Source organism: Pieris brassicae, chromosome 12 (assembly GCF_905147105.1).
Source record: "Pieris brassicae chromosome 12, ilPieBrab1.1, whole genome shotgun sequence".
In the NCBI taxonomy this organism is placed as follows: domain Eukaryota; kingdom Metazoa; phylum Arthropoda; class Insecta; order Lepidoptera; family Pieridae; genus Pieris; species Pieris brassicae.
In genome coordinates this window covers 10,719,037-10,744,972 of record NC_059676.1, presented here as the reverse complement: position 1 = coordinate 10,744,972, position 25,936 = coordinate 10,719,037, and the positions used below count along the sequence as shown (strand labels likewise).

The following is a 25,936-nucleotide window of genomic DNA, read 5'->3' as shown; positions in this document are numbered from 1 at the left end:
TAAATATTCTTTACTCACCATTAGAAGTGAGGTTGTAGGCCTTATCGCCATGTCGTCCGGGAATGGCTCGTCTGTCGCAAGACACGCTCACGGCGCTAAGAGACACTGATTCACTCCCGCGGGTCTCTGGAATTTAATAAATATGTCAGAAATCTGTTTAAAGCCTGGCAAATATTCTTGGATATTTTATTTCAGAAAAACTAAATTAGTTTTATTGTTTACTCGAAGATATATTTTATAATTATTAAAATTGTGATCTATATCTTTATAGCAAAAGGGGAAGTTCAAATATTACGTAAGCAGATTTACTGCAATTTGTTCCCCCCTCCCCTCCTCGTGTCAGTAAAAGTAAGCAAACCTCAAAAATAATAGTACATAAAAATTACGTTTTCAAGCATAGACAATGTTGTCATGATGTGGGTAATATGTGTGAAAAGTAAATAATTACTGATGACGCACCAAATTGAAGCAATTATATTGAATTCATACTTTTGAAATCCTTATCAAGTGATATCAAAGTCAAGCTAATCCAAATAATTTATTTAAAATCGTAGTTAAACGTCAAAGAAACCGTCTTACAGGAAATATGTTCAACATAATTATAGCATTTTGCGCTATGTTTTGTAATTTGAGATTTTTTGTTTTGTGTTCCCGTAGTAATGTTTGTCTGTTTAGACTTATTAATTGTAAACATTGGTATATTATAAATACTATGTTTATGCACTCTGTCCGCATCTACATTATCGAAGACACACATTGCTTTGTATAGAAGTTAAATCAAGGAACTTACTTAAAACATACACCTTTCATATACACATATTGTTATAATTAAAACAAAATAAGCTAATATTTATTTATATTACCATTAGCAGGTCTGGTGGTATACATGAAGCAGAACGTCCTGGGATGAGAGGAAGAGCGGGACACGGGAGCCGCCACAAGGAAGCCCCGGCCGTTCTCTTGCCAGCTGCCGTAGCAGGTGTATACTGCAAGGAGATTTATGTATTATTGAGACGAGTCAACAATTTAGAATTTTTGACCCCATACATAACTTATACGAAAATTGTATGAAGATTTTGGTATATCCACTTTGTTAATCAGGAGTTAATTCCAGGTATTAATTAAGTAAATATAAACTACTTACCAGTACTACTACAGGAGGACTTAAACTCGATCGTATCCTGTGCAGCGCCACATCCAATGCTGGCACTATCGTAATCTCCTGACACACATTCTGACATTTCACTACCTTCTGAATCTGGATCACCTGAATATTAAAAAAAAAACATAGACTAAGAGAGAAAACTATTGATTTCTCGTTCGCGTTGTTCACATGTAGGTATATTGCTCTTGATTTATGACAGCTAATAAAGGTAACAACATGAGTGAGCAGGACGAAGCATAGTTTTTGTCGCCATTTGCATAAGCGCCTTTGTTTGCCACCACTGTGTGATGGCAGAAACATTGCTGTATTAAGACGAGCACAAATTTAGAATTTATAGTGCATTAATGTAAGACGCCTTTCTGTATCTATGGTAAAATAATTATTTCTAGTAAATAAATAGTAAAAATCAACGAATCAAGAACTGAGCTATAAAATGATATACATTAAAATCTTAATATAGGTAGACAACGTCATGGTATTGATTAAATTTTTTATTAGTAAAGTATTTTTAATTATGCTGAAAAAGAGTTCATACCAATTTGCTGCCTGCGCCTGCGGCGATCGGCCAGCGAGTTCACGATCGAGTATCTGCCGAGGATAGGACACCGCATTGGTGTTAGTGAAGTCGCTGGAAAACACAATTTTCGTATTAACATTTAATAATTTATTGATAACTAAAAACTTAAAAGGGGTGTTAGTGAAACATAGCCAGTGTAAATAAAACAGACGTTTCAAATATATCAAAATTTGCTAAATAAATTTGAATTATTTTAGGATATTTGATAAGAAATAAATATTATTATAGGTACTCTTTTTCTTTATACGAAACTCTATAATTTTAAGATACGTCTTTGGTATAAGTAACCATTAAATGGTCTCTGATTCATATTTTTAAAATTATAAATAAAGTAAGAGTAAAAAAAAATCACTTAGTGCCTGATCAAAAGGTAGATGATATATCTTACTTATAAGCGTTATATACGACGGTTGAGTATTCTCTGCGCAGGCGTCTTGAGGCGACTCCCAAAGATTTGACCCTTGCTGCAACTCCAACACGTTACCCTCACGACGGAAGAACTTGAGGCAAATATGACCGGATTCACTGAAAGTAGTTAAAGAGGTAAGAAACCAAAAACATAACTTCAATTCTTATTTTCTTTGTTGTATATGAATTGCTGCCAATTTTACATTTAATGCCAGTTTTTCATATCAATGGCGTAGAACGGAAGAGAGGAACTGGCAATAAACTCTCCGCCACTCTTTGTAATCGCCATGTTTATGTGTTGTCAGTTGGTCGTGCCTGACGTAACCGATACGTCGACTTGCGGCTTCCACATCGCTCTAACCTCAGCTTGTCTCAGTGGATTAGGGATATCCATTTCGCCTCCGACTTCTTCTACCATCACAGCTCCCTACCATTACCAGCTTAGTATTGTCTTTTGTTAACATAGCTGTTACACATTAAGAAAACACTTTTTAAACGGATTGAAGCTATGTATTATTATTGTTACGAAGACGGGTCGACTGCAATGTTTCTAGATTTTTCCACTAGTTAGAGAACTTTTCAGCAGGCTATAATATGATTTCTGACCGTTTCAGGAGAGGGTCAATCACATATTAGAAAATTGTAATTTTCATAATGTTACCCTAGTTTTCAGGAAGCTGAAACCTTTTTTCAGTCGGTTTCAGAACATGTGTAGTAGAGTGGTGCAGTTTTCAGGAGACCCGTTTTCAGGCGTTTTCAGGCCTAGGTATACCCCTTTGACGAAGGAATATTCTAGACCAAACTTTCTAGGTGTGAGACAAGGACGAAATGATACGAGAGAGAGAGAGAGAGAGAAGATCAGAACTTTCTCGAAACTAGACTGAGCACTCTAGAACGCCGTACGACAAGGACGGAGCAACGTGCGAAAGAGACAAAGAGTGCGGACGTTCTAGAATTGTGCAATCGCTACTCAGTAGCAAGCCCGCCTAGAAAGTTCTCGAATATTGTTTAGAATTATTCCCAGGGATATATAAGCGAGCCGAAACGCGACTAGTCGCCTTTAGTTTGGAATGCGATTACACGAGAGAAACACCGAAGCGATAAAGTGCGAATAAAGTGATTACAAGTGATAAAGTACTGTGTGAAGTGTGCATAAGTGAAGTTTTTGTGTGTTATAAGTGCATCTCTGCAATTAATTTGTGCCCATAAATTCCTAATTGATTTTTCAAGAAATAAACCCTTGAAGAAATCCACGGCATTTTCTATCCGATCCCCTAGCTCGTAACATTATTATAAACTTATAATTATTTACATAATTTTAAATTTTTTTTCGACGTTTCGCGTGCTTAACAGCGTGCGTGGTCACGGTGACCGTGTAATTATAAGTTTATATAATACATAGATTCAATCTGTTTAACAAGTGTTTACTTAATATTAACAGCTTGTCAAGACTATTCAAATATGACCAAAGTGGCTAAAATAACTTCAATAAATATAAAAAAAAAATATTTATCAGTGTTGGTTTAAATAACTGTATGTGTTCTAACCCTAAATGCGTTACTAATAGGCAGATCACCGACCTTACTGTACCGGGATAATGAAACAAACACGTCATTTCCGCCTTTTTCATACATTTGACTGCATTAGGGAGTCGATTCTCAATACATACCATCCCCTAGTTACGTGCGCGACCAGTTTTATATGCTTCTTGTCTTTCTGCTCCAAAATCGAATGACACACCAAACGCTTCTCTTCGAATGAACCGTCCGAGTTCATTATCTGGAAAAAAAACACACATGTACCGTTGTTATTTGCCTTATGTATTTGTAATCTATGTATGTCAATTGTCAATTTAATTCAATTAGATCGTAGATTGTAGTACAATAATCAAAAAGATTGCTGGAGCCCGTGAACAAAGGCTCCAGCATCACGAAAATGACGAGGCTATTCAACTCGACTTCGATTTAGTGTTAGTGCACGTTAGTGTAAAGTGCTAAACGCTGAGAAGTGAAATAAAATAGTACACAAGAACATTAAGTCTACCGCTTATTAGTATAAGTAGTGTTAATGGACACTTTCTTATGTTAAATATCACTTTTTAGTAAATTAGGTTAGTTTTTAATTACTTATAAGTCTTAAGTTAGGCTAAATAATGTCTTTGATGTAGAGATTACTTATAAATAAATTTAAAAAATTGATAAGACAAAACAAAAATAGACATTTTTATGTCCTATGTCCCATAATATTTAATTTTGCTAATAATCGAACCACAACCCATTAAATTAACAAGCAAACGTGACAACACAAATCTCACCTTGAGAGTTGCATTCTTAGTAGTAAAGTGGTACTGATGGGTGTGGTCGAGACTGAACCACTTGTGGTGCTCCACTATCCATCCGGGGAAATGACAGCGGTTGTGCTCATCATCACCTGTAAATAAAATATCAATAATTTTAAATTTTCAAATATACACCATATCACATAAAATATATTTATTTAAATACATAATTGATGAAAGTCAATAAATAAATATTTGAACTAGTAATTAATTATATGGAGCTAAACAGTAACCTTCCTTCTAAGGACCGCGTTATAAGTGTATTCTTGGCAAACCGATTTTTTAATTCAATTCAAAAACTAGGAACAGGTTTAATAAATTATATAACAACATATTGTATATTAAATTTATCTTTATTACTTATATAATGTTAAGTTGCATAGTATGAAAAAAATAAAACCTACAAACATAGTAAAGTATTTTGCTAGTAATTCGAAACACAAAACCATTACCATATGTATTAACTTTGTAAGCTCCAATAACGAAAAAGTTTTTTAAAATGTGTATAAAATTTCTCTTTAACTGTCTATTCTTGATTATACAGATGTGTGTAATCCAGCTCGAAAGTTTAGAGCGCTTACAAAATATTTGCATCAGATTCATAAAAAAGACGATATGCAATCGTTGTGTTTAATTTTTAACTACCCTACTTGTTTAGTTATTTTGATTTAATATCAACTTTCGCCAAATAAGTTTTTTTTAAGTATGCCGTTTTTAAAGTATGTTATTTAATTGATACCTATTTAAGTACCTACACTGTATTGTTTTTTAGGAACTTTGTTCAGTAGATTACATTTAGGAAAGAGCGTTCATCCCTAACACAGGTTCTCGAACTGAAAAGGTATGTACTAAAATGTAGATTTAAGACTATTTACTTAATAAATAAGTCTTTGATATAAAAAATAATAATTTTGACTTTATAAATTTGACCATATTTCTATAGCGCCGTTAGTTGCACATTTTACAACTTCTCTTTAAAGTTCTTTTTAATCCTAAAACTCCTATTTACTTTTATGTTCCACTCTGCCGGTAGTTTTGACTTGCGTTCCTTCGACTATCTTATTCTTGAAACAAATCTTACTCATAAAACTGAATTTTTTCTCTCCTCCATTACTGTCCTGCTATGGCATTCCCTATCAATTCATATCAGACAAGCTCATTCTATAAATTTATTTAAAAATCTTCTACTGCTTCGTAATTAGCTATATTAATTAACATTTGGATTAGCTTTTACATTTTTATTTATACATATTATTTTTACTTTATTTAATTTTAGTTACATATACTTTACCCTCTGTAGATGTTTATTTTTCTTTATTCTCCCATATTTTTAGGATTGCTTGGAAGAAATCGCTTGTTAGCGATAAGACCGCCCGTTGCCTAATGACTTATGTAACCCGCTTTTTTATATGTATAATTTTGGTTATTATAGTAACGAAGTGTAAATAAATAAATATTATTTCACATAGATTTATACATACTCGTAGTAAGTTTCATAGTTCTGCTGCCGTCGGTCGGCGAGGACAGGCCATTGCAGGTGGCGTCACCAGATTGGGCTATGTCGTAGGAAGTACTTTTTTCACCATGGAGGCCTTTATAGATGAAGCATCTGGAATACATTTCAATACTAATAATTCAATACTAATAAATAGTTTGCGATAAGATGTTTTAAATCCAAGGAAGAATTAAGTGCAAATTGGATATTTTTATTTTCTATGAGCTTTAATTTATAAAGCTCAGCAGTAAAAGCTTTTTGCTTCCCATTTAACTAAATAATATGTATGGCTGTCCAGTAATGTAAAGCGTTAATTTATTGTCAGTTAAAATAACTGGAAACTATATTAATATTAAGTTGTCCTTAATAAGGATCAAGCAGCAGATTTTTTTACAATTTCCTTATACTTCTTTTTAAATACACAACAAACATACCGATAAGTATCTTCATCAGAGGCGATAGAGTTCCGTCTCTGCACTTGAGAGATCTGCCCGACTAGGTATCTCGTGGAACCTTCCTTCCATGTGGCCAGGCAGACCAGCTCTTCAACTGGAAATAGCGTTACAAATTATACTATTATTCTATTAATAATATTATTATATTATTTCGATAACGTAAAATCCATCTTTACGTATATAAGTACTGCTTTTTTTATAGAACAAAAGGCAAACTGGCAGTAGGCCCGATAGACTCGATGTTAAGTGATACCGCGGCATTTTAGGAATTGGTACGCTCTTTTCTGGAGGGCCCTAAGTGGAATGGGTTCGGAAATACTTCAATGTATAGCTTCCACATAGAATATGATGATGGTGCTCACCATTACTCTCGGTACCAGGCACATCGGGACATGCCATGTATCTCAGAAGCAGTCTTGAATCGTCAGTACACGACTCCGCTCGTGATGGCGGATACACGCAGTCACCGGAACCACTGAAAATACATAATTACAATTATACATAGTTAATTTTTTTCAGTTAATATAAAAATGACGAATTATGAGTTCTGTGAAAACGTTATCAGGAATAGTTAGACAGCGCTTGATTTTAAATCGATTTGTTTTAGACTACCAGGTTCTTGGTTCATTCCTGCCATTAAGTACATTACAAAAAAGTGCCATTCACCTTTTGGATTAGATGAGAATTGTAGTATTCTGCTTGGGGCTTCGCAAGTGTTTATCACATAGTAAAATATATTATTCACACATAGTTAGAAGATAGGTTCCAACGAACGAAAATAAGCTAAATAATCTCACCGATTATAAGTGAATGTAAATGGCGCCGGCCTAAAAGGACAGGGCTGCGGAACAGCGGCTGGATCCTTGCGGAACATGGAGTAGAGAGGAGCATCACCGCTGATCTCGTCGCATATTGATGACAGCGAGTTTTTTTGACTGCAGTAAGCTGAAATTAAGCAAAACAAGTTTCAGATGGACGTTATTGGCTTTTGGCGGATACGTTCTATCATAATTATTTATACAGTATTTACAATATTCTTAACTTAGTAACAATTAAAAATTCATAAATTGAAGATTACAACCAATTTCCCAGTGACACCAGAGCTTTCTCGTTCAATTAACATGTATGCCAATACAGCAAGAAAATGTTACCAGCATTAAAAGGTACACAGGGACCAAACTGTTTCAATTTGTTATAATTTTCTATATATACAATTGATATCTGAGACATATTTTAGTTACAAATACACATATTTATTATATTATATCGATTTACGTATACAGACATTGTATTCATTTAACTTACTTTCTTTGTACTGGAGAACATATTTGTGCTTTTCGTGTATCACCATACACCTGTAGCAGTCAAAGGTCCTGAAATAGATACACAACAATAATGTATTACAAATATGATATATCAGAACTAAAGTCGTATTTCGCATTGCGTAATATGTAAAAGTATAGACTGAGAAGTAAAAAAAAATTGTTAAAAATATATTTATAAACCTTATTATACCTTACAGAAATATTAGCTTTTGTTTTATTTATAAACCAGTGGCACTATAATTTTTTTAGGTCTAGGCCTCAGATTCCTGTATCTGTTTCATGATCATTTCTCAATGTAATAGGCAAGGAGGATCAGCTTCCTGTACTTAAAACTGTCTAAGGCAAGCCGGTTTCCTCACGATGTTTTGCTTCACGGTTCGAGTAATGTTAAATGCGCACGTAGGAAAAAAATCCATTAGTGCACAGCCTGGGATCGAACCTAAGATCTCAATTATGAGAGTCGCACGCTAAAACCACTCCTTTCTTACTTATACCTTATAAATATCTAAATAATAACTAAATCAATTTAAATAAAATTGGGTTGAAAGTCTCATAACCACCTCAACCAGGCATAGGTCATCTATTAGTATTCTATCTCTACCAACCCAAACAATTATTTTTCCGGGATTTGAACGCGGTACTACCAGGCGGCATTACACCCTCAATAATTGGTAGACTCTTTAACTATAGTACCATAATTCTACACTCACCTATCATGTAACAAAAACTTGTCATAGGACTCAGTCTCTGAACATTCTCCCTTCATCTGTATATGGGTGGAGTTGATATCTATGAGCGACGGTATGCCGGACTGGAACCAGCTGCCGGTCCATTCCGCTGGGAAGGTGCAGCCTCCACCTGGAATTAGTGAAATCAATTATAAATAAACGTGTGTTAATTTCTAGAACACGCAATCACGATACCAAAACATCATGACGAATGTTATTGACATAAGATTGTTTAAAGACACTCGGTTTTTTTAAGTTAGAGAGCTAAAAGAGGTCTGCATTTGTCTGTGCAGAAAACAATCAATAAATCGCAAAAATGTATTTGTCTATATTAATCTACTTTAAAAAATTATATTTATGCTATCTTTGACTATATATACATATAAAGATGCGATTATATTTGTGTGTTATATTTATTACCAAAATTTAAAAAAAAAAACAGCTCTGCTATGCCGTAACATATCGTTATATATTATATACGTACAATATAACTGCGAGTAGAGCTACGGTCAAAGAACTTAAATTTAAAATTCTTATTTACAAGTCTGTTCAAAACATGTTTTCGACGTTCATTAGCGTCAAAACAAAATCTAGGGCTTTCTTCACGTTCAGGGCCCTACTTAGGGTTAGGGTTCATATTCCGAACAACTAGGTACGAACAATGCAGTTTTGTTCAAAGGTTTTTGCATTTAAAATCAATGTGTTATGAAAAATATTTTCGTGTGTGATACAAGTCAAAAGATTTACTCATTCAACTGAAATACCGCGTTAGGGAAAAATGATGCGCGCGCGCACCGTCACAAAAAGCCGACACCCTGAAGTGAGCATGGTCAAAATTTTAAAATAAAAAAATGTGCATTTCTTTAATTATGTAGAAATATTTTTTTATCATTAAACCTTTCCACATATTTTCCTTTCCCTTTCCACATACCTTTTCTCTACAAAGGTAGAAAGATAAAAAAAATAATCTTGTTATGCCAAAGACTAATCACTTTTAACGCGTGTACATAAATAAAAACACACACATGTTTTTTTGAAATAAGGTTAGTCTAATATTTGACACATATACAGTTATTGTATATTAATATTTTAAAGAATACATATAATAAGTTTGTATACAAATAAAGTAGTTTTCAAATTTTCGACTATATTCTTATATCTGCGTAAGTATATCTAAATCCAGCAAATAATTTTAGTATGGCAATTATTTGAAATCAACACCATTGAAATAGGTACTATTATATCACGATGTGCATCATTTATGGGTATGTCATTAAGAATTTATACAATTTTAATTTGTAATAAAAAGTGTAAAACACGTTAATTGCATATAAAAATTGTAACGCGTAAAAAAATATTATCTGACAGCAATGAAGATTCTTGTCCTCTCGTCTTCATCAATAATTGACTTGAATTCTTGGACAGTACGTAAGACGATTCCCGGCAGTTTTTTTCATGTGCGCATTTCTCATATCGTGAAATCATAGGAAAATATCGTGAGGAAACCGGCTAGCTTTCAACCAAACAAGTCGATTGTGTAGGGCACAGGAGCCTGATCACCAATTTGCCTATTAGATTGGCAATTAATCATGAAACAGACACAGATATCTGAGGCCCAGACCAGTTGTAGCGCGACTGATAGTACCAAAGTTACAAAAGAGAGCGAACATAAAAATATTAAATCGCATTCCACCATAAACTTGCACCACACGAATACGTAATAAGAGCGATTGTTTTCCGCTCTTTGTTGAACGCCAGGTGGCGCGCGGTTCAGATCCAGACACAAATGAATGTCTGTTTATGCGGTTCATTGAACCACAACTGGGGGTTTTGCGGTTTCTACTTGATAGTATAATAACCCTTTTTAAGCTTTGATTTCTTAATTTCTCGTATTACTAAGTTTCGATAGTGCGATAGTGTTTTGTTTCTATTCAATAAATTCAAAATATTCATACTATATTGGCATGTATGTATGTAGGTACAAAAATATCCCTTCGATATCGTGTCAATAAAGTTTTTTTTTATATATACAGAAATCTCTCCTAAAACAGGGGTTGGTTCTGCGTTATAGAAAACGCGTTGTAGGTCTCGCATAACGCGCTTCTATGACACAATATAACGTTATGTACAAATAAATCACGTTTTCGTTAAAGGGGGTTTAAATCGAATATTAAGGACCAAACTATCATTATATAACAAATCATTATAAATGTCACAATACATAAATATATCATATGCGGTCACCGCGTCATATGGAAGCACCCATGTTATATATAACGTTACTGAATTGGCGTAATACGGAAATTCGTTATAAGGGGGTTTACTATGTAATAATAATAATTAAGCCTCATTTATTCCTTGAAAAGTTTACAAAATCACAAACACACAACAAACATATATATATATAAATATACATTATTTTTTTTCAAGGACCCCATATTGAGTATAAGCCTCCTCCAATTGGCTCCATCTCTCTCTGTTTTGAGATAACAATAATGACCTATAATGCGTTCTTAATTTTTTTGCTGCGTCGAAGTCTACCATCAGAATAAAACAATGACATCCCTGCGTCATTGATGTCGCTAGTAGGAGTTATGCTTGCCCATTAATTGAAATATGTGCGTCTTCAAAGACTAAATTTAGGACTCGTTCTGATTGATTGATTCTGACTGATGATTCCTATATAACTATCCAAATATGGTTTTAGGTTTTCCTTATTAGTAGCCCACCACTATTTTAAGGTGACAGTGAAAGGTTCTACTTGAGATGGGAGTTCCCAAACACCTCGTAGTTTTAATACAGAACTTGAACATTGAAAACCGTTCTTTCAATAAGATTTGACATTGTCTGCTCCAGATGTTTCCTTGCTGACCACGACGCTCACACATGAGCTACTGAAGAGAGAGAGATGACTTCGAAACCACTCCTTATATGGAAATTGTTTTCGTTTTTACAACAAACTCCCAAGCGAAATTACAGAATTATAACTAAATAAATTAAAACCCCTTGTTAAACGTAAATTAATCAATAAAGCTGTTTATACATTTGACGAATATTTAAATTATCCTAATCCTTGGGATTGATTTGCTCTAGTACAAACAACTTGGCGATTAAAAAGAGTGGAGTGAAAAAGAGTGGAGGAGTGGAGAGTTTCTTGCCAGTTCTTCTCGCCCGCTTTTGTCTTATGAACTGGTAATAAATGTAAAGTTATAATAAATTACCTTCTTTTCTGTCGTTCATAACTGTACTTGTTAACCTATATGAATACAGTTATTTTGAGTTTGAAAAAGTCCCAGAGTGATTAGCCAATCTTCTGAGTCTTCTCAGGGCGGTTAAGCCGTGAGTAAAGCCGCTGTCAAAAGCTAGTTAGTCATATAGTCACGTGAAAAGCATATTTAATCACTTCTGTATTGAACTGACCTATAATATTGGTTTTCATTGCGAGGTAATGAGTTGTCTCCGTCTCTTTTGCACCAAGCATTTTACATAGACGGGAGCGAGATAGCTACGAACAGCAATCTTATATGCAAATATGTATTATATTTGTAAGAGGATAAGATTGAATATTGTATGAAACTGAAAGGTAATTAATTTTCCACGGAACGGACCGTATTGGTAGATAATTGAAATTGAAAAATTTTCATACAAGTCATTTTTCATTAAAAATTTGTTTTGTATCAATCAATCTCGACATTTAAGGCTAGAATGTAAATCGTGGTATTTTTATTAATACCGGAGCAGTGTTGGCCTCTCGTCTCTGAGGTCGCAGGTTCAAAGTCAAAGTAAAAAATCACTTATTCATATAGGTAACACAATGTACACTTATGAACGTCAATAAACGAAATATATATGAAATGCTTCTACTATTACATTTACTGCCAGTTCTCATATCAAGGCCGTAGTACGGAAGAGAAGAACTGGCAAGAAACTCTCCGCCACTCTTTTTTGTATTACACAACGTTTGTAAGGGGCTGCAACCATCACACCATGTTCCACATGATATTAGCAGGAGGCATGGTGAAATAGGAGCAAGCACTTACATTCTCGTGGTAACATCACGCAAATACATAGTCAAAAATAACTAACATCACCGCATACACGAATTCAAGTTCGACCAGTCACCACAAGTAGCACCTTTTCGGGAGTATCACGCATGGCCAGTCATCGGCCCCCTCGCCATATTTTAGGGAGAGAGACAACCCGACGCATGGACGCCGCCACAAGCAATGACATTTAAGCGAGCATGACGATCCTTGAAATGTGAACTTGGCTACATAAGAAAATAATAATAATACTAATTATACCAAAATAATTTGATACCACATGGATCACGGTTTGTTCCCACTTTACATTAAAACAGTTGAGGATGTTGACGATTGCCCCGAAGTCTGGAAATGCAGCTGAGGGATTCAGTCGTGTTACCTGTGTATACTAGAGCAATTTATATATATATATATAATTTATATAGCACTAGGGTCGTTTATATATTAGTTTATATCATAATACGCCTTAGCAAGCAGTTTTACTTTAATGTACGATTTAAATTTATTTATTGTCAATAATTGTACATTAAAATTGAGTTCGAGCCCGGCCAATGGACTGTCTGCGCATTTAACATTCGCTCGTACGAAGGAAACCATCGTGACGAATCCGGGTTTTCGATGGCATTTGTCACGCACAGGATGACACGCCACTGATTTATTTATTTATTATTATTTCCGAATTTCCAAATGTAATATGGTACGGGGAAGACATATTTTTGTATCTGTTTTATTGTAAAAAATTTCCTTCGGATTTTATTGGAATAAAAAAATATTAACATATAAAAATACTTTTTTTAAAATAAATTTTCGCTTCAACCATACAAATCAACGAACCGCGCAACCACTTGCCTTAATAGTCCATAAAAAGCTTTCAAATAATGATAGATCCTTATCTGAATGCCGGAAATCGTTAGACACATGTTACGAGGATAATTATCGATTGATATCGCATGAGGCCCTTGTTCTGGAATTTTCTATTTCATACAGCAAGCCATTTAGTAGCTATTTAAATTATCGTGTTTATGAGGAAGTCTACTCCTAATCCGAAATTCTCAGCTGGACCCTGGAAGGCCTAACCGTTTGAAAAAATGCTCCAAGTTCCAGCTCCAATTGTTACTTCAGCGTCGAGGCTTATCGTTAACTGTGACTCTTGTATTTCAAAAAGCCTTTATTTACTATGCAGTTAAATATATTTACATTACTTTAACATACATTTTATCTATATTTTTTTTAACACATCTTCACACACAGATCAGCAAGCCTTCTTGTTTCCACTGGGCTCTTTCACGAGCTGATATTCTCCATCCTTATGGTAGATCGTCTTCTCATCTCTGTTTTGAAGGCCTCTTCTTCTGCCATCTCTGGGATACCCTGCTATGACGTCTTTCGACAATTTTCCGTCCTAAGTACATTTACGTATTTTAATGTTGTATATTTGTTGTATAATAACGCATTATTTTTATCCGTTTCCTTTTATTACCAGCGTTGCCTTACTAAATACAATAACACCTAACTTACGTAACTAATGCCTTTGACCATCAAGCATTCCAAAAACACTCCACTCCATAGCTTACGATTAATTTTGACATAGATAGGTAAACTAAACCGCTATTTTCCGCAACCTTAACGCCGAAATCAATATTAAAACAAATCTCAGCCATAAACAGACCTACTCATAACACTCTCTCTAAAGTAGGATTAAAAACGTGCTTGCATCAATTCTAAAGGGATCGTTATGAAAAAACAAAACCGTCTTATATTTTTTAATTTCCGCCCGACTCGCTAAGCCGATTTTGGTAATCCTTTAATCGGTTCAAATATGGAAAAACATGCGATTGTTCTTCAAATAATGAATACATAATTATAAAATTCGGCTTTTCATAATTAAATACAACACAGCGGTGTGAATGAATTCATATTTATAACTCCGCGAGATTTTGTCTGCGATGTTTCAGCTCAAAAGGCCAGGCGTACTTAGCGATTAATATTATTTTTATATCCGCAGACTTGATTAAAGGTCGATTGGTTAATAATGGACTTCGAACGTTTATTATTATATTAATTTACTGGAATATTTAAGTTTTGAAACAAAACTCAATAGTTTCTCCTTACAACGGACAGCCTGCCCGATACCCTGTAACTTGTTAAAGCGATTCTGACTTTTTCGTATACAAGTTAGATAGAGTTCTCTCAATATCCGTATCGCTGATGTCAGCTTGGGGTACAAAAACTCCACATGGTGGTTGTTTATTTCCTTATAATTGTTCTCAATTATATTCAGTAAAAATAGTAAATCCTTTACTGTAAGTATCATGCTTTGGAACCTCTTGATATCAGACAAGCTCAGGCTATTATTTAAGAATCTTCTTTTTGAACATTTCTCTTCTGCCTCTTAATTTATCTTAACATTTATTCAAAAATCTTTTTTGAAACCAACTACATTTGAAAAGACACCTTTCAAAAGTTTACGAGTTCTAAGAATTTTTTTTATAAGTCCCTACACTTTGGGACGATGGAAAGAACCAAGGAGAAGAGGGAGAAGAGGGCGCCCCAAATAAAGATGGAAGAAATAGAAGCGGTAACAGGAAGCGAATGAAGAAAGAAAGCCATGAACAGAGTCAGTTGGAAAAGGCCTTTACCCGCTAAGGAGTTCCGGTCGACTGTACTTAATTTAGCCAAGATATAGGATATATAGGATAAATAAAGTAATATATAAAATGTAGAAACGTCTAAACTGTATATTATCTTTTTTGTCATGATTGGAAATTAAACGGGCTTTATTATTATTATTATTTACACTCTGAGACAGATACATTTCTCTCTGGCGACTGTTTCATTTATTTTCTTTAGACAACAAATCAGTCCAGACTGCTGATTTACTCACAATGTTAAATTAAAATTTCGTGTACCCTCTAGACAACGTCAGACATCCCATCATCCCCCCTTATCATTCTGGTATACGAGCTAGATACCATTATCCATACCTCGCCTCACACTTTGAAATCAATTTTTTTACCTTTATTAATTTTTGAAGTTCTAATCACATAAAATTTTGCATTCTATGTATGTGCCGAGCGTTGGCAAGCTTTTGTAAACAAATGAATTATATGATCTCTGTTAAAACTGCTTCTGTTTTGTTACTGACGTCTCAGACGCACTTGACTTAATGCTTTAATGCTTACGACAATTGTATTTGACAAGTTCAATTGCATAATGCGATCCCACGTCGACCACTGTCAACATAATATGCATTCACTGGTTCCTAAATATAGCTGATAACGGATAGTATATATGACCCTCTCAAATTTAAATATCTGAGACAACATACCCCAAAGCAATTTCCGACTCCATTCAAATTATAAAATAACTCGCCGTTTAAGGGTCGATTTACAAACAAGCATATAAACCAGATCTAGTTAATATATTGGAAATTGTCTCGTGGTAACACCTGTGGTTACCTGTCGTGTACTGCGAATTACAATTTTGATACTTTATTATTTCATTTAGAGAGTTTAACTGTCTATTACATGTATTAATTGTCTATCAAAGAAGCGATTGTCTTCGTCTGAAAAATAACGACGTTAGTGAGTAAAGAGAGAATAGGCAAACAATGGTTTAGTTTATATGTCTTGTTTCACAATTAGAGATATCTTTTTACATATAACTGGGGGAGAGGACTTGGCAGGAGGCTAACCTAATACTGGAGACGACCTGTAGGAGGTTAAGTAATACCGCCGCCCATGACCACTCAATGCCAGAGAACTCGCGGTTGCTTTGACGGCCTTTTAAGAACTGGTACGCTCTTTTCTTGAAGGCTCAGGTTATCTCCTACTAAAAATGTACTTATTTGTAATACTTATACATTAATCTAAATCATACGTTAGAGGAGTGCCCGCGGTCATAAGTCACATTTTTTATGTGATGAACTTTGCACTGCCTAGTGTTAACCAAAGAATCATCGGCATTGACGGAGTAAATAGGAGAAGATATGTCTATCTCCTACTCCCTATGTAGTGAATATTGGAAGTTTCGGCCGTAACAGTTGTACGGTTGAGGCCCCGAGATAATGCAAGAGCGGCCCCGAAGCCTCTGTAACGCGGCTTTCTAGGAACAACTCTAGGTAGTTTTAGTGGGTATTGCTCACTTAGTTCCTGAATAACAGAGATTCTGGTATTGGTAAATTCCCACATATTTCCACCTTAGATTTAAAAAAAACCTAACCTTAAGTGTAAAAAAAAAATTCAATTTAATAAGATACGAGGAGCAATGTAATTTCTTTGGAACAAAGGCGAAAATCTCAAAGTACCGCTTCCTTCTTTTAAGTTTTGCTTCACGGCTCAAAACTTTCCAATCGAAGTATAGTCCGGCGCCCAGGTGCGTTATTAAGACGTTTTTCTTGTCATTGTCTGAGAATAGGGCCGTTCTTTATCGATAGAAATTTATCGACAGGATTTGTGGCTCAGTTTTAATCTTAGAGTCGGTACAGGTGTTTCTAAAAGATGCTTTCCGGTACAGTTAGCCCTAAAGGGATGTACTTTTTTATAAACCAAACATTTATTAAAACTGTTGTTCAATGTAGTAAAATCTACACAATTTTTTCCTATCACATTTTTTATTTTGCGAATATAGGTTATTAATAATTAAATTATTATACTAATAGGATATTTGGTATATACTTAGTATATACAATAATATTATATTGACTTACTATGGTTTACTGTACAAGGATACAAAATAAAATTATAACGTATATCAATTGTATAAAATAAATAAACTCAATAATTGGAAGCTGTTTTTTTCAAATAATCAATTTCAATCTTTGATATGCTAAGTAGTTTGGGCATATCGATAGTTTTATCGATATCTAGCACAGCACTATACGCGTATCTATCAAACTATGACAGTTATTGTTTTTCCCGCACGTAAAGAGATTTTGCTTGAACACAAAATGAATTTTAAACAAAGAGGCTTACGGCCTGAGTTATTTACCTTTTTTCTTTACAAATTATTTTAATATTATGGTTGTAGTATAAACTTGATGTATATATATATATATATATATATGTGAGATTCTTCACGAGAAATTTCATGTTCAGTTTAGCTAGTACTATATGTATACTGTTTTTTGCAACTGTTTATAAAAGTGTAGACCATAATGTGTGTATAGCATAAACATTTACAACTTATGAATCAAATTTCTATTTTCTGAATTAAAATTTTGGTTAGTCAATTCATTTAAAAATCCATAAATAAATAAATTTATTTATTCATTTTTTTATTTCACGTAAACCTCGTGGGACAAAAATAATAGAACACTCAATGGACACAGACTAATATTGGTAATATACTAGAAAAAAAACTTTAAAAAATTCAAAATTAGAAGCATATTTGACACCTTTTGGCGCTGCGCCAATTTCTTATCTGTACTCGTAAACTCTAAAATCCAAGATGGCGGTCCTATCTGGCCCTCGTGAAATATGGCGGGATAAATTCAGTATGCCTTTGTCGGAGCCTTTCAAATGTTTTTATTAGCTTTTGTCCGCGACTCCATACAACTTTTACACTATTAAGAACCTCAAACTGAATTCATTTTTCTATAAAGATGCATCATTTCAAAAGGAATCATTTAAGCAGATTATATACGCAAACTTTATACATCGGTGGCTTGTGATAGAAAAATTTTTGTTCACCCATAGCATAAACTTAGTAAGTGAATCTTTTGATACATAATATGTATGGAACTGATAGGATTGTTAAAAAAATATTTTCACAAATTGGTGACCTGGGATGATGATACCGAACTGCCTTTGTAATTGTAATTGAGTCTCTCGATATTATTTATTTTTTATTGATTATCTCTCGATAGCTAGATTTTTTTAATAGAATGTCGCGCGAATTATTATCATAACTGGTGGTACGTATTACGTCATATAAAAATATCGTCAACATACAATTAAGTTTAAAGCATCGTCAAAATATATATTTACATTTTTTAAAGAGCCTTAGACAAGACCACTTCAGTACTTAAAGTCTGGGAGCTACATCATTTCAGGGTTCGGTCACTTTTTACGAGAAAAAACATATTTTATTTCAGAGCAGAGTTGGCCTACTGGTTTCAACTTGCTACTCTCATTGCTGGGGTCGTAGGCTGTGATCAATGGACTTAATAACAGGCACAAAAGTTTGATCATCTATTTGCTTATTGCACATGATCACGGAAATCTAAAGCCCAGACCTAAAAGGTTGTAGCGCAACTGGTATTGTTATTATTTTATTTCATACGTTTAATAAAATTTTATGAACACAATGCGCTGAACACAAAATATCACCATTTTGGGTTGATATTCTCCTAAATTAATCAATGAATCAGGAAAAATGTGACCGTCTCTGCTACATTGAGGAGTTCGAAGACTTGAAAATTTATCTAATTCATGTTATGTTTAGTTAAGTTAAGCATTCATCATTGTGGAGCTGATGCGCTCCTCGCTCAACAAATAAGTATCGCAATAAAGCAAATAAATGCCAGCACCTGACACAAGGACCAAACTTTATAAAGTTATTATCATTTTCTATATATAATTTTTTAATTATTATTATTATTTATATTTCGGTGTTGATAATAAATATTAATTATATGAAAACAGATGTCAACCTCCGACTCGCTCTTTGCCACTTATTCATGTCTGCGAGAGCAATCGTGGTTTTAAGGATGATGTAAGTAGCTAACTGGCATTCTCGGTTGCTATATTAAACGTGTAGATATGATCGTAACATCAAAAGTACTACAGTAAAAAACTCTTAATTTCTTGCAAAATTTTAATGACTATTTTAATTTGAGTCGATCTCTTTCTCTTTCTCTCTCAGTATAAACACAAAACGCGACGAATGATTTTAAAGCAATGTAATAAGATTCAATATTTGTAACAAATGTTCCCAATACATTTATTTCCCGTGAATTCCACTAGTCTAAAAACCAGCTCTTTTAAAAATTCACTTAAATCAATTAAGTAGCTACTACAAACCTCATATCTGTTTAATATACGTTGATTAAGTTGTTAGATATTCATAGACAAATTCGAAACCAAAACACATATTAATGTTTCCACACTGACCACTCAACAACCCTCGAATATTCGATCAAGCAAATTAGTTTTGCTTAGAACTGTCACTTGTCAGTTGTCATCTGTCAGCGTCAAGTTGTCATTCGATCGAGTTGTTTACTCTGTGACGATGGGTAGATAACGAATTTGATTTTGTTTTATGGGTGTATGGGATTTCGGATAATACAATCTGAAGGATTTTGCAAGTTTAACGTACCTTTGAACGTAAAACATTTATATAATATATAAACAAAAAAATAAATTTAGAACACCATACAGGCGTCAACCAGTGACCGATTACACAGTTAACACTGTGTTCATGGACCACTTATAATAATAAAAAAACTAAATAAATAAATGTCATGTTAACTTTCAAGAAAAAGTAATGTCTACTGGGCAAAAAACCTTATCCCTAATAACCCAATCATTGTCTCATCTCATATGAATTATACCTGTTTTCGCTAAATCGGTGTCAGTCAAAGACGGATGACAGTTGACGCTTTTGACTTTGACACACGAACCGGAAATGGTAGGTGGTGTTCCGGGGTAATGGCGTAAGTATACGTATATTAAACCGAACCTTACCTACTACCGCTTTCTTTACAATTATTAAGGATCCAGTGCTTGTAGTCGGTCACACTACCATTAAAAGAGAGAAAGAGTATTCCTGGTTATGAACGCCTAAACACAATATTTAGTATAAGTCATACTGGTGCCTTCAGGATAAGATGAAGCCAACATAGAAAAATAAAAACAACTGGCACCGATCGAGGTTCGGACCAACGGCGATGTCAAGAGTCCCACGCTAACAATAGGTTAACATTAATTGTTTTATTCATGGGATGGTGAAATCAAGTTATTATTCATATAACTAGCAAAGACATGGGCATAAGCTAGTATAATATAAGTGGTCGGGAATTTCAACAAACAAAACACCGAGGGCAATGATATTTCAACATCATTAATTAATTTAAGAGCATTATACATTTTCATTATCAAAATATTACGTCTGTACGCTTGGAGCGTTTAGGCGTGTTAATAAACGAAGCGTTTTCTTAAAACGCACATGACCATAGGATCATAGGCGTATGTAGAATGTTTGTATGTTGTTTTGTTTCCTGAGACAGGATATAGGTATACATTTCTACTTATTCTTAAAAAAAACTGTACGTACCTACTTAATTATATCTAATTATAATAATCCTGAGCGTAAGGTCTGCGTCTGTAGCGTTTGCCTGGTGGGCCTCTCCATGACTTTTTTCGTCCACCTGCACAGCTGTGTGGTGCGCTACATGTCCGCCCATTTCCACCACTCCAGTTTTTGCGAGGATTAGTGCAACAATTGCTTTCGCCTGTGATCTTTTTTATGTGTCATAACTTGCGGCCGGTTTAAGATGTAGGTGGTAAAATGGTACGTAGAATAGATTGAATTGATTTAGAAGGAATTATTTTTATTTATATTAGAATTAAAATAAACCAGTAGCTCTACCACCTCTAAGCCTGGCCTTTAGATTTCTAGGCAAGTAGGTGATCTGTCACGCCCTCGACTTTTTGGGTCTAAGGCAAGCCAGTTTCTTCACGACACAAAGTTTTCCGTCACCGTTCGAGCGCACATAAAAGAAAGTCCATTGGTGCATAGCCGGGGATCTAGGCCACAACTGCACTAAATATTAATGTTATCACACCCTTTTCTCGAAGGGGCGGACAGAGACCACGGATCTCCACTTGCAGTCCTGACATACCTCTCTCACTTCATTCGACTTCATAACATTTACCGTCCATGCACGCTTATAGAAAGTTTTAACTTGTCTCTTCCCTAGTACGTTCTGGATTTTGTCCAGGTTTGTACAACAAGGCCTACCCAAGCTAATTGTTAACCAATTCTCATTCATCCGTTCAATATGGTCAAACCACCAAAGCATTCTCTATCACTATGTGCTATTTTACCCTCATAAGGGAAAATTATCGTACAAATATGTATGATAAATCTTCAGTGCAGCAATGAAACTGGTAGACTGCATCAATCAGAATCATGATGAGTGATTTTTCAATATTGACGTCTGGTATTGCTTACAGATATTGTTATGCATATACCACATTTATAGATAGATTCCATTTGAGTTTATTTCGTGTACCTTTATCAAAAGGGATGTTGTATTTTTAATATGTAACAGGGGTCAAACGGGCAGGAGGCTCATGTGGTGTTAAGTGGTAACGCCGCCCATAGACACTCACATTGCAAGAGGGTTCGCAAGTGCGTTGTCGGCGTTTGTCGGAATATGTATCATTATACATTTTATAAGGATTTTCAAGGGCCTTGAAATAAATTTTACATTTTCAATTTGAATTTTTAAAGCCTAAAAGTTTGGCAACAATTCTAAATCACTTATTATTATGACATTATGTTAATGTTTTTATTATACGACGAAAAAAATATGACAATTGCATGCCTTTTTATATATGGCTGATTGTGCGGGTTTTTTATAATTAAACGATCCAATTGTACCACTATCTTAGCAAAAAAACGATTTCATTTTTATTTATTTATTATGATTAAAAATGATACCGATTATAATTGGCTGTAGTTCGAGAAGGAAACTCAATTATGTTGGGACCATGCACCATGCATTATGGACGACTTAAGTGCTGAACACCATGGTTATGATAGTTTCTACAAACACGGTAAGCCTCTATAATATTTAATATTAAGACCCAATTTTTTTTTAGTGTTAAATAAGAATTATTCTTCTTCTATAGCACTCTTTATTTCTCAAGATGTCGCCGTATAACTTCCCAACTCTCTGTCTCCGGCTAGGCTCTGCACCTCGATGATGGTAAAACCTCGATGGGCCTTTACTTGATCGATCCAGCGAGTAGGGAACTGGTGCCCTCCACATACAACTAAGATATACTAAAATGCATAATATTTTTGTAACCGCTCGTATACAGACAGCCTAAGAAATATTGCGTGTTTTCGTCATTACGCTCTCGTCTAATCCCTCATTGTTTTACATTTTTACCGACGATAATAATTTATCATTAAAATTAATTGTTTTCGACTTTTCACCTCGAATTAAAGTTGTTAATTTATGGTTCATTTGTGATTTTTTTTCTTTCAAAGTTAACTTCTAATATTGTATGTTTACTTACTAAATCTTGTTATGTCATTACACCAGAAATGACCAAGAGCCTGAGCCTCACGGCTCCTGGGCTTACTGTACGTTGTAGTCATACAACCTGATGAGGGTAGAGAGGCATTGGATGAGGAGCGCTCGGATTCGGTAGTGCTAGTAGGGGAGAGGCCTATCAGAGGGACTGCTGGCAGTGTACGTCTTCCTTTAAGTCATACGTTTATAACTCAAATATTTTATTACGAGGCTGTTAGAGACGCTAGGTAGTGCCGAGGCGATACAAAAGACATATTACACTAATTCCTGATTATTTATTGAATTATCCACTAAGTCACAGACACTCATAATATTAGTACAGAGAAAAGGAAAATAATTTGAAACCATAGATAATAGCTGAAGCAAACAGCGCAGGAAACGGATGTGACCGAAATCGCGCGAATCGACGGCCCTCGATCGAAAACGATTTGTCAATATTGATTATACTGCGCGACGATCGCCTTGACACTTTTGCAGTTATTGTAAATTTAGAGCAGATTTTTTTAAATACACCGGTTGTGGAAATGCCTTTGCCCATACTAGAATCTCTGCTATCCAGAGACTGGGTGAGCAAGCCGTATTACTGAGGCTCTGGGGTCGCGCACGCATTCGACTGGGGCCTCTTTCCACAGACCTACTATGCTGTGAAAAACTATTGCGAACAGATTATAATTATGATACTTGCGAGCCCTGTGGCAAGGTGGGAGTTTGCCTCCTTTTACATAAAAAAAATGTAGCTTACGATATACGACATTACGACGTATGACTTGCTCGTTAACTCAGATTATTAAGTTATTAAAATATATTTATAATTCGATTACTACTTGCCACTGTGAGTAAATTGTACTAATTTCATTTGTGTGAGTCGTGAGTCCTGCTCTTACCTGAAACAAAAAAAAAAATTATAAGAAACTAATACAAAGTTGCATGGTATGGCCATTTATCGTTAAAAAGCAATAGGAAAACATGATGGCAATGAGAATGTCATAAATTTGAAACAAAAAAAGTTATGCCAAATTCTGACATCGACAATGACAGAGACAAAGTGCAACAACATTTTTTTACTTTCTACAAGTATTCAGTATCTTTATCTTATTCTATAAACTAATATACAAAACGAATTAAAAATAATTCAAGTATCAAATCTATTTTACCGCACTACACATCGACAAGTTTTGATCGTCGCTCGGCTCGTTAAGTGATTGCCTCTTATAGACGGACGGACAAACGACTTTTATATTTATACCAACTTTTCTGAAATAGGTTTCTGACTGTTTTGACTTGTTACAGACCGATCTCAATATGCTACCTACAAGCAAAAGTAAAAAAAATTATAGTTGCTGGTTTTGAATTTTTACTTGAACAACAATTTTCTCAGCGGTCTGGACTTGTCAAGGTAAATTTATTTCTACTATCAAAGCTAATTAATTGTCAAACAGAATAAAAGATAAAACCTATTATAATTATAGCTATTGTAGTTATGTTAAATTAAGTGTTCAATATTTAGAATTAGAGCGGATAACTTTAAACTTTAGTTTAAGTGTTTCTACTTAAAATAGCAGCAAATTGAGTTACACAACTATCGCATTGGCTGTTAGCTGTTGTTTGTAAATAAATATTCGACAAGTACGAAAAATATATGAGAAAATAATAAAAAATTGAAACTAATTTTACATAAAAACAAAACCAACCAATTATCAGAAATCGGAGGCTCAGATCTAAAAAGGTTGTACTGACTCCACGCCACTGACGAAATTAACCACAGTATATCTATTAATTTATAAACAACAGTTAACCACTATTCGAACAGTAATAATTGTAAGTGACGTCTACATCTGGTGCGAGCGGAAAGGGACAGTGAATATTTTTTTTAATGGAAACTCGCTGTTGGCCTTAAGGGCCTTTTGGCGAGCGTAGGTCGGTGAGACTCGGACCTCGGCTTGGGCCGTCGCGTGGTGATCAATCGCCTGAAGGGCAGGACGGAGGCTCACTGGACTGAGTGACAGCGACCACACCGTACGCCATGCTTTTAACACCAGCTGAAAAGCAAATTATCCTTCACTCCTACGCATAACTTGAGAATTCAGCTTATAATTTGGTATTTCAGATGCATTGTTTGCCATAAGTATCAAAACTTGACAGAAGCACACACACACGGCGTTTTATCTTTCACAAGTTTTATCAGCAAATATGTGTATTAACACCTTCGCTAATAATTTATGACTAATCCTTGGCGATGACGATCGCTTACGTCTAAGTGCTGACTGAAATCAACGTCATTTTCTCCTATAGCAAATATTATGACTCAACCCTTGTATAAGATTCAAACAGACCCTGAACACAATAATAGCCACAATTACATCTAGATGTGTTGTGCTTGAAGCCTTGAAGCTCCCGGTGGCATGGGGACACATTATAACAAAAATGTTGAATGTATCAAACTAGGTTGGTCGGTCTATAGCAATATTATATATATACCATGTCTGATACCTGTCTTTTTAAATGTCCACTATTTGTTAAAAACGCTGGCTGTAAATCTCAGACAACACCTGTGTTTATATCCCTCGTGAATAGGCTGTTTCAACAAAGCCACAGAAGCTAAATCTTGTTTTTAACCACACCTCAATCCATTTGAATTAATACTAAAATCAGTCTCCATTTTTATTTTTTGCAAAATCTATAAAGTATGATTTAATCCCACAGAATGCCTACAATAACTATTATATTATCTAATAAAATATTTTTTCCATATTCAAATACTTAACTCTAATTTCACGCTATCAAGGTACTTATTATTAAAAAAAGGTTTTATATAATTAAAAACAAACAAATAAGGGTTGTCCTGTTCCATAGAGTGGACACGGTCCTTCCATTTGCCGCAGCGAAGTATGCCCCCGTGGGATTTGAACCCTGGTACTGTAATGGGGTACCTCACATCTATACTATTTCCTTTGTTCGGAATTCACACATGTTTGAGGTTGATACGACTTTCAGATATATTACAACTAAAATACTTGTTTCATAGCATTGACTAAATTTTATAATAAATTTTAATATTAACGTAATTTTCAATACACCTTCTTGATTGCCTTAGGTTTTCATTATCTTAAAAATATAAAGAATAAATGAAACATT

General features: G+C 34.5%; 1 protein-coding gene across 1 annotated transcript in view; it reads right to left on the bottom strand.

Annotated features, from left to right (window-relative positions):
- Nucleotides 1-25,936, bottom strand: part of LOC123717192 — a 119,749-nt gene that overhangs the window by 3,379 nt on the left and 90,434 nt on the right. The window contains exons 3-15 of the mRNA XM_045673071.1: nt 8,474-8,621; nt 7,744-7,811; nt 7,236-7,383; nt 6,801-6,913; nt 6,418-6,532; nt 5,970-6,097; nt 4,465-4,580; nt 3,820-3,929; nt 2,131-2,267; nt 1,701-1,793; nt 1,145-1,267; nt 864-986; nt 19-126 (exon numbers count right to left, since the gene is read on the bottom strand). Coding sequence (XP_045529027.1) covers nt 19-126; nt 864-986; nt 1,145-1,267; nt 1,701-1,793; nt 2,131-2,267; nt 3,820-3,929; nt 4,465-4,580; nt 5,970-6,097; nt 6,418-6,532; nt 6,801-6,913; nt 7,236-7,383; nt 7,744-7,811; nt 8,474-8,621 — 1,530 coding nt within the window. The remainder of the gene's footprint in view (nt 1-18; nt 127-863; nt 987-1,144; nt 1,268-1,700; nt 1,794-2,130; nt 2,268-3,819; nt 3,930-4,464; nt 4,581-5,969; nt 6,098-6,417; nt 6,533-6,800; nt 6,914-7,235; nt 7,384-7,743; nt 7,812-8,473; nt 8,622-25,936) is intronic.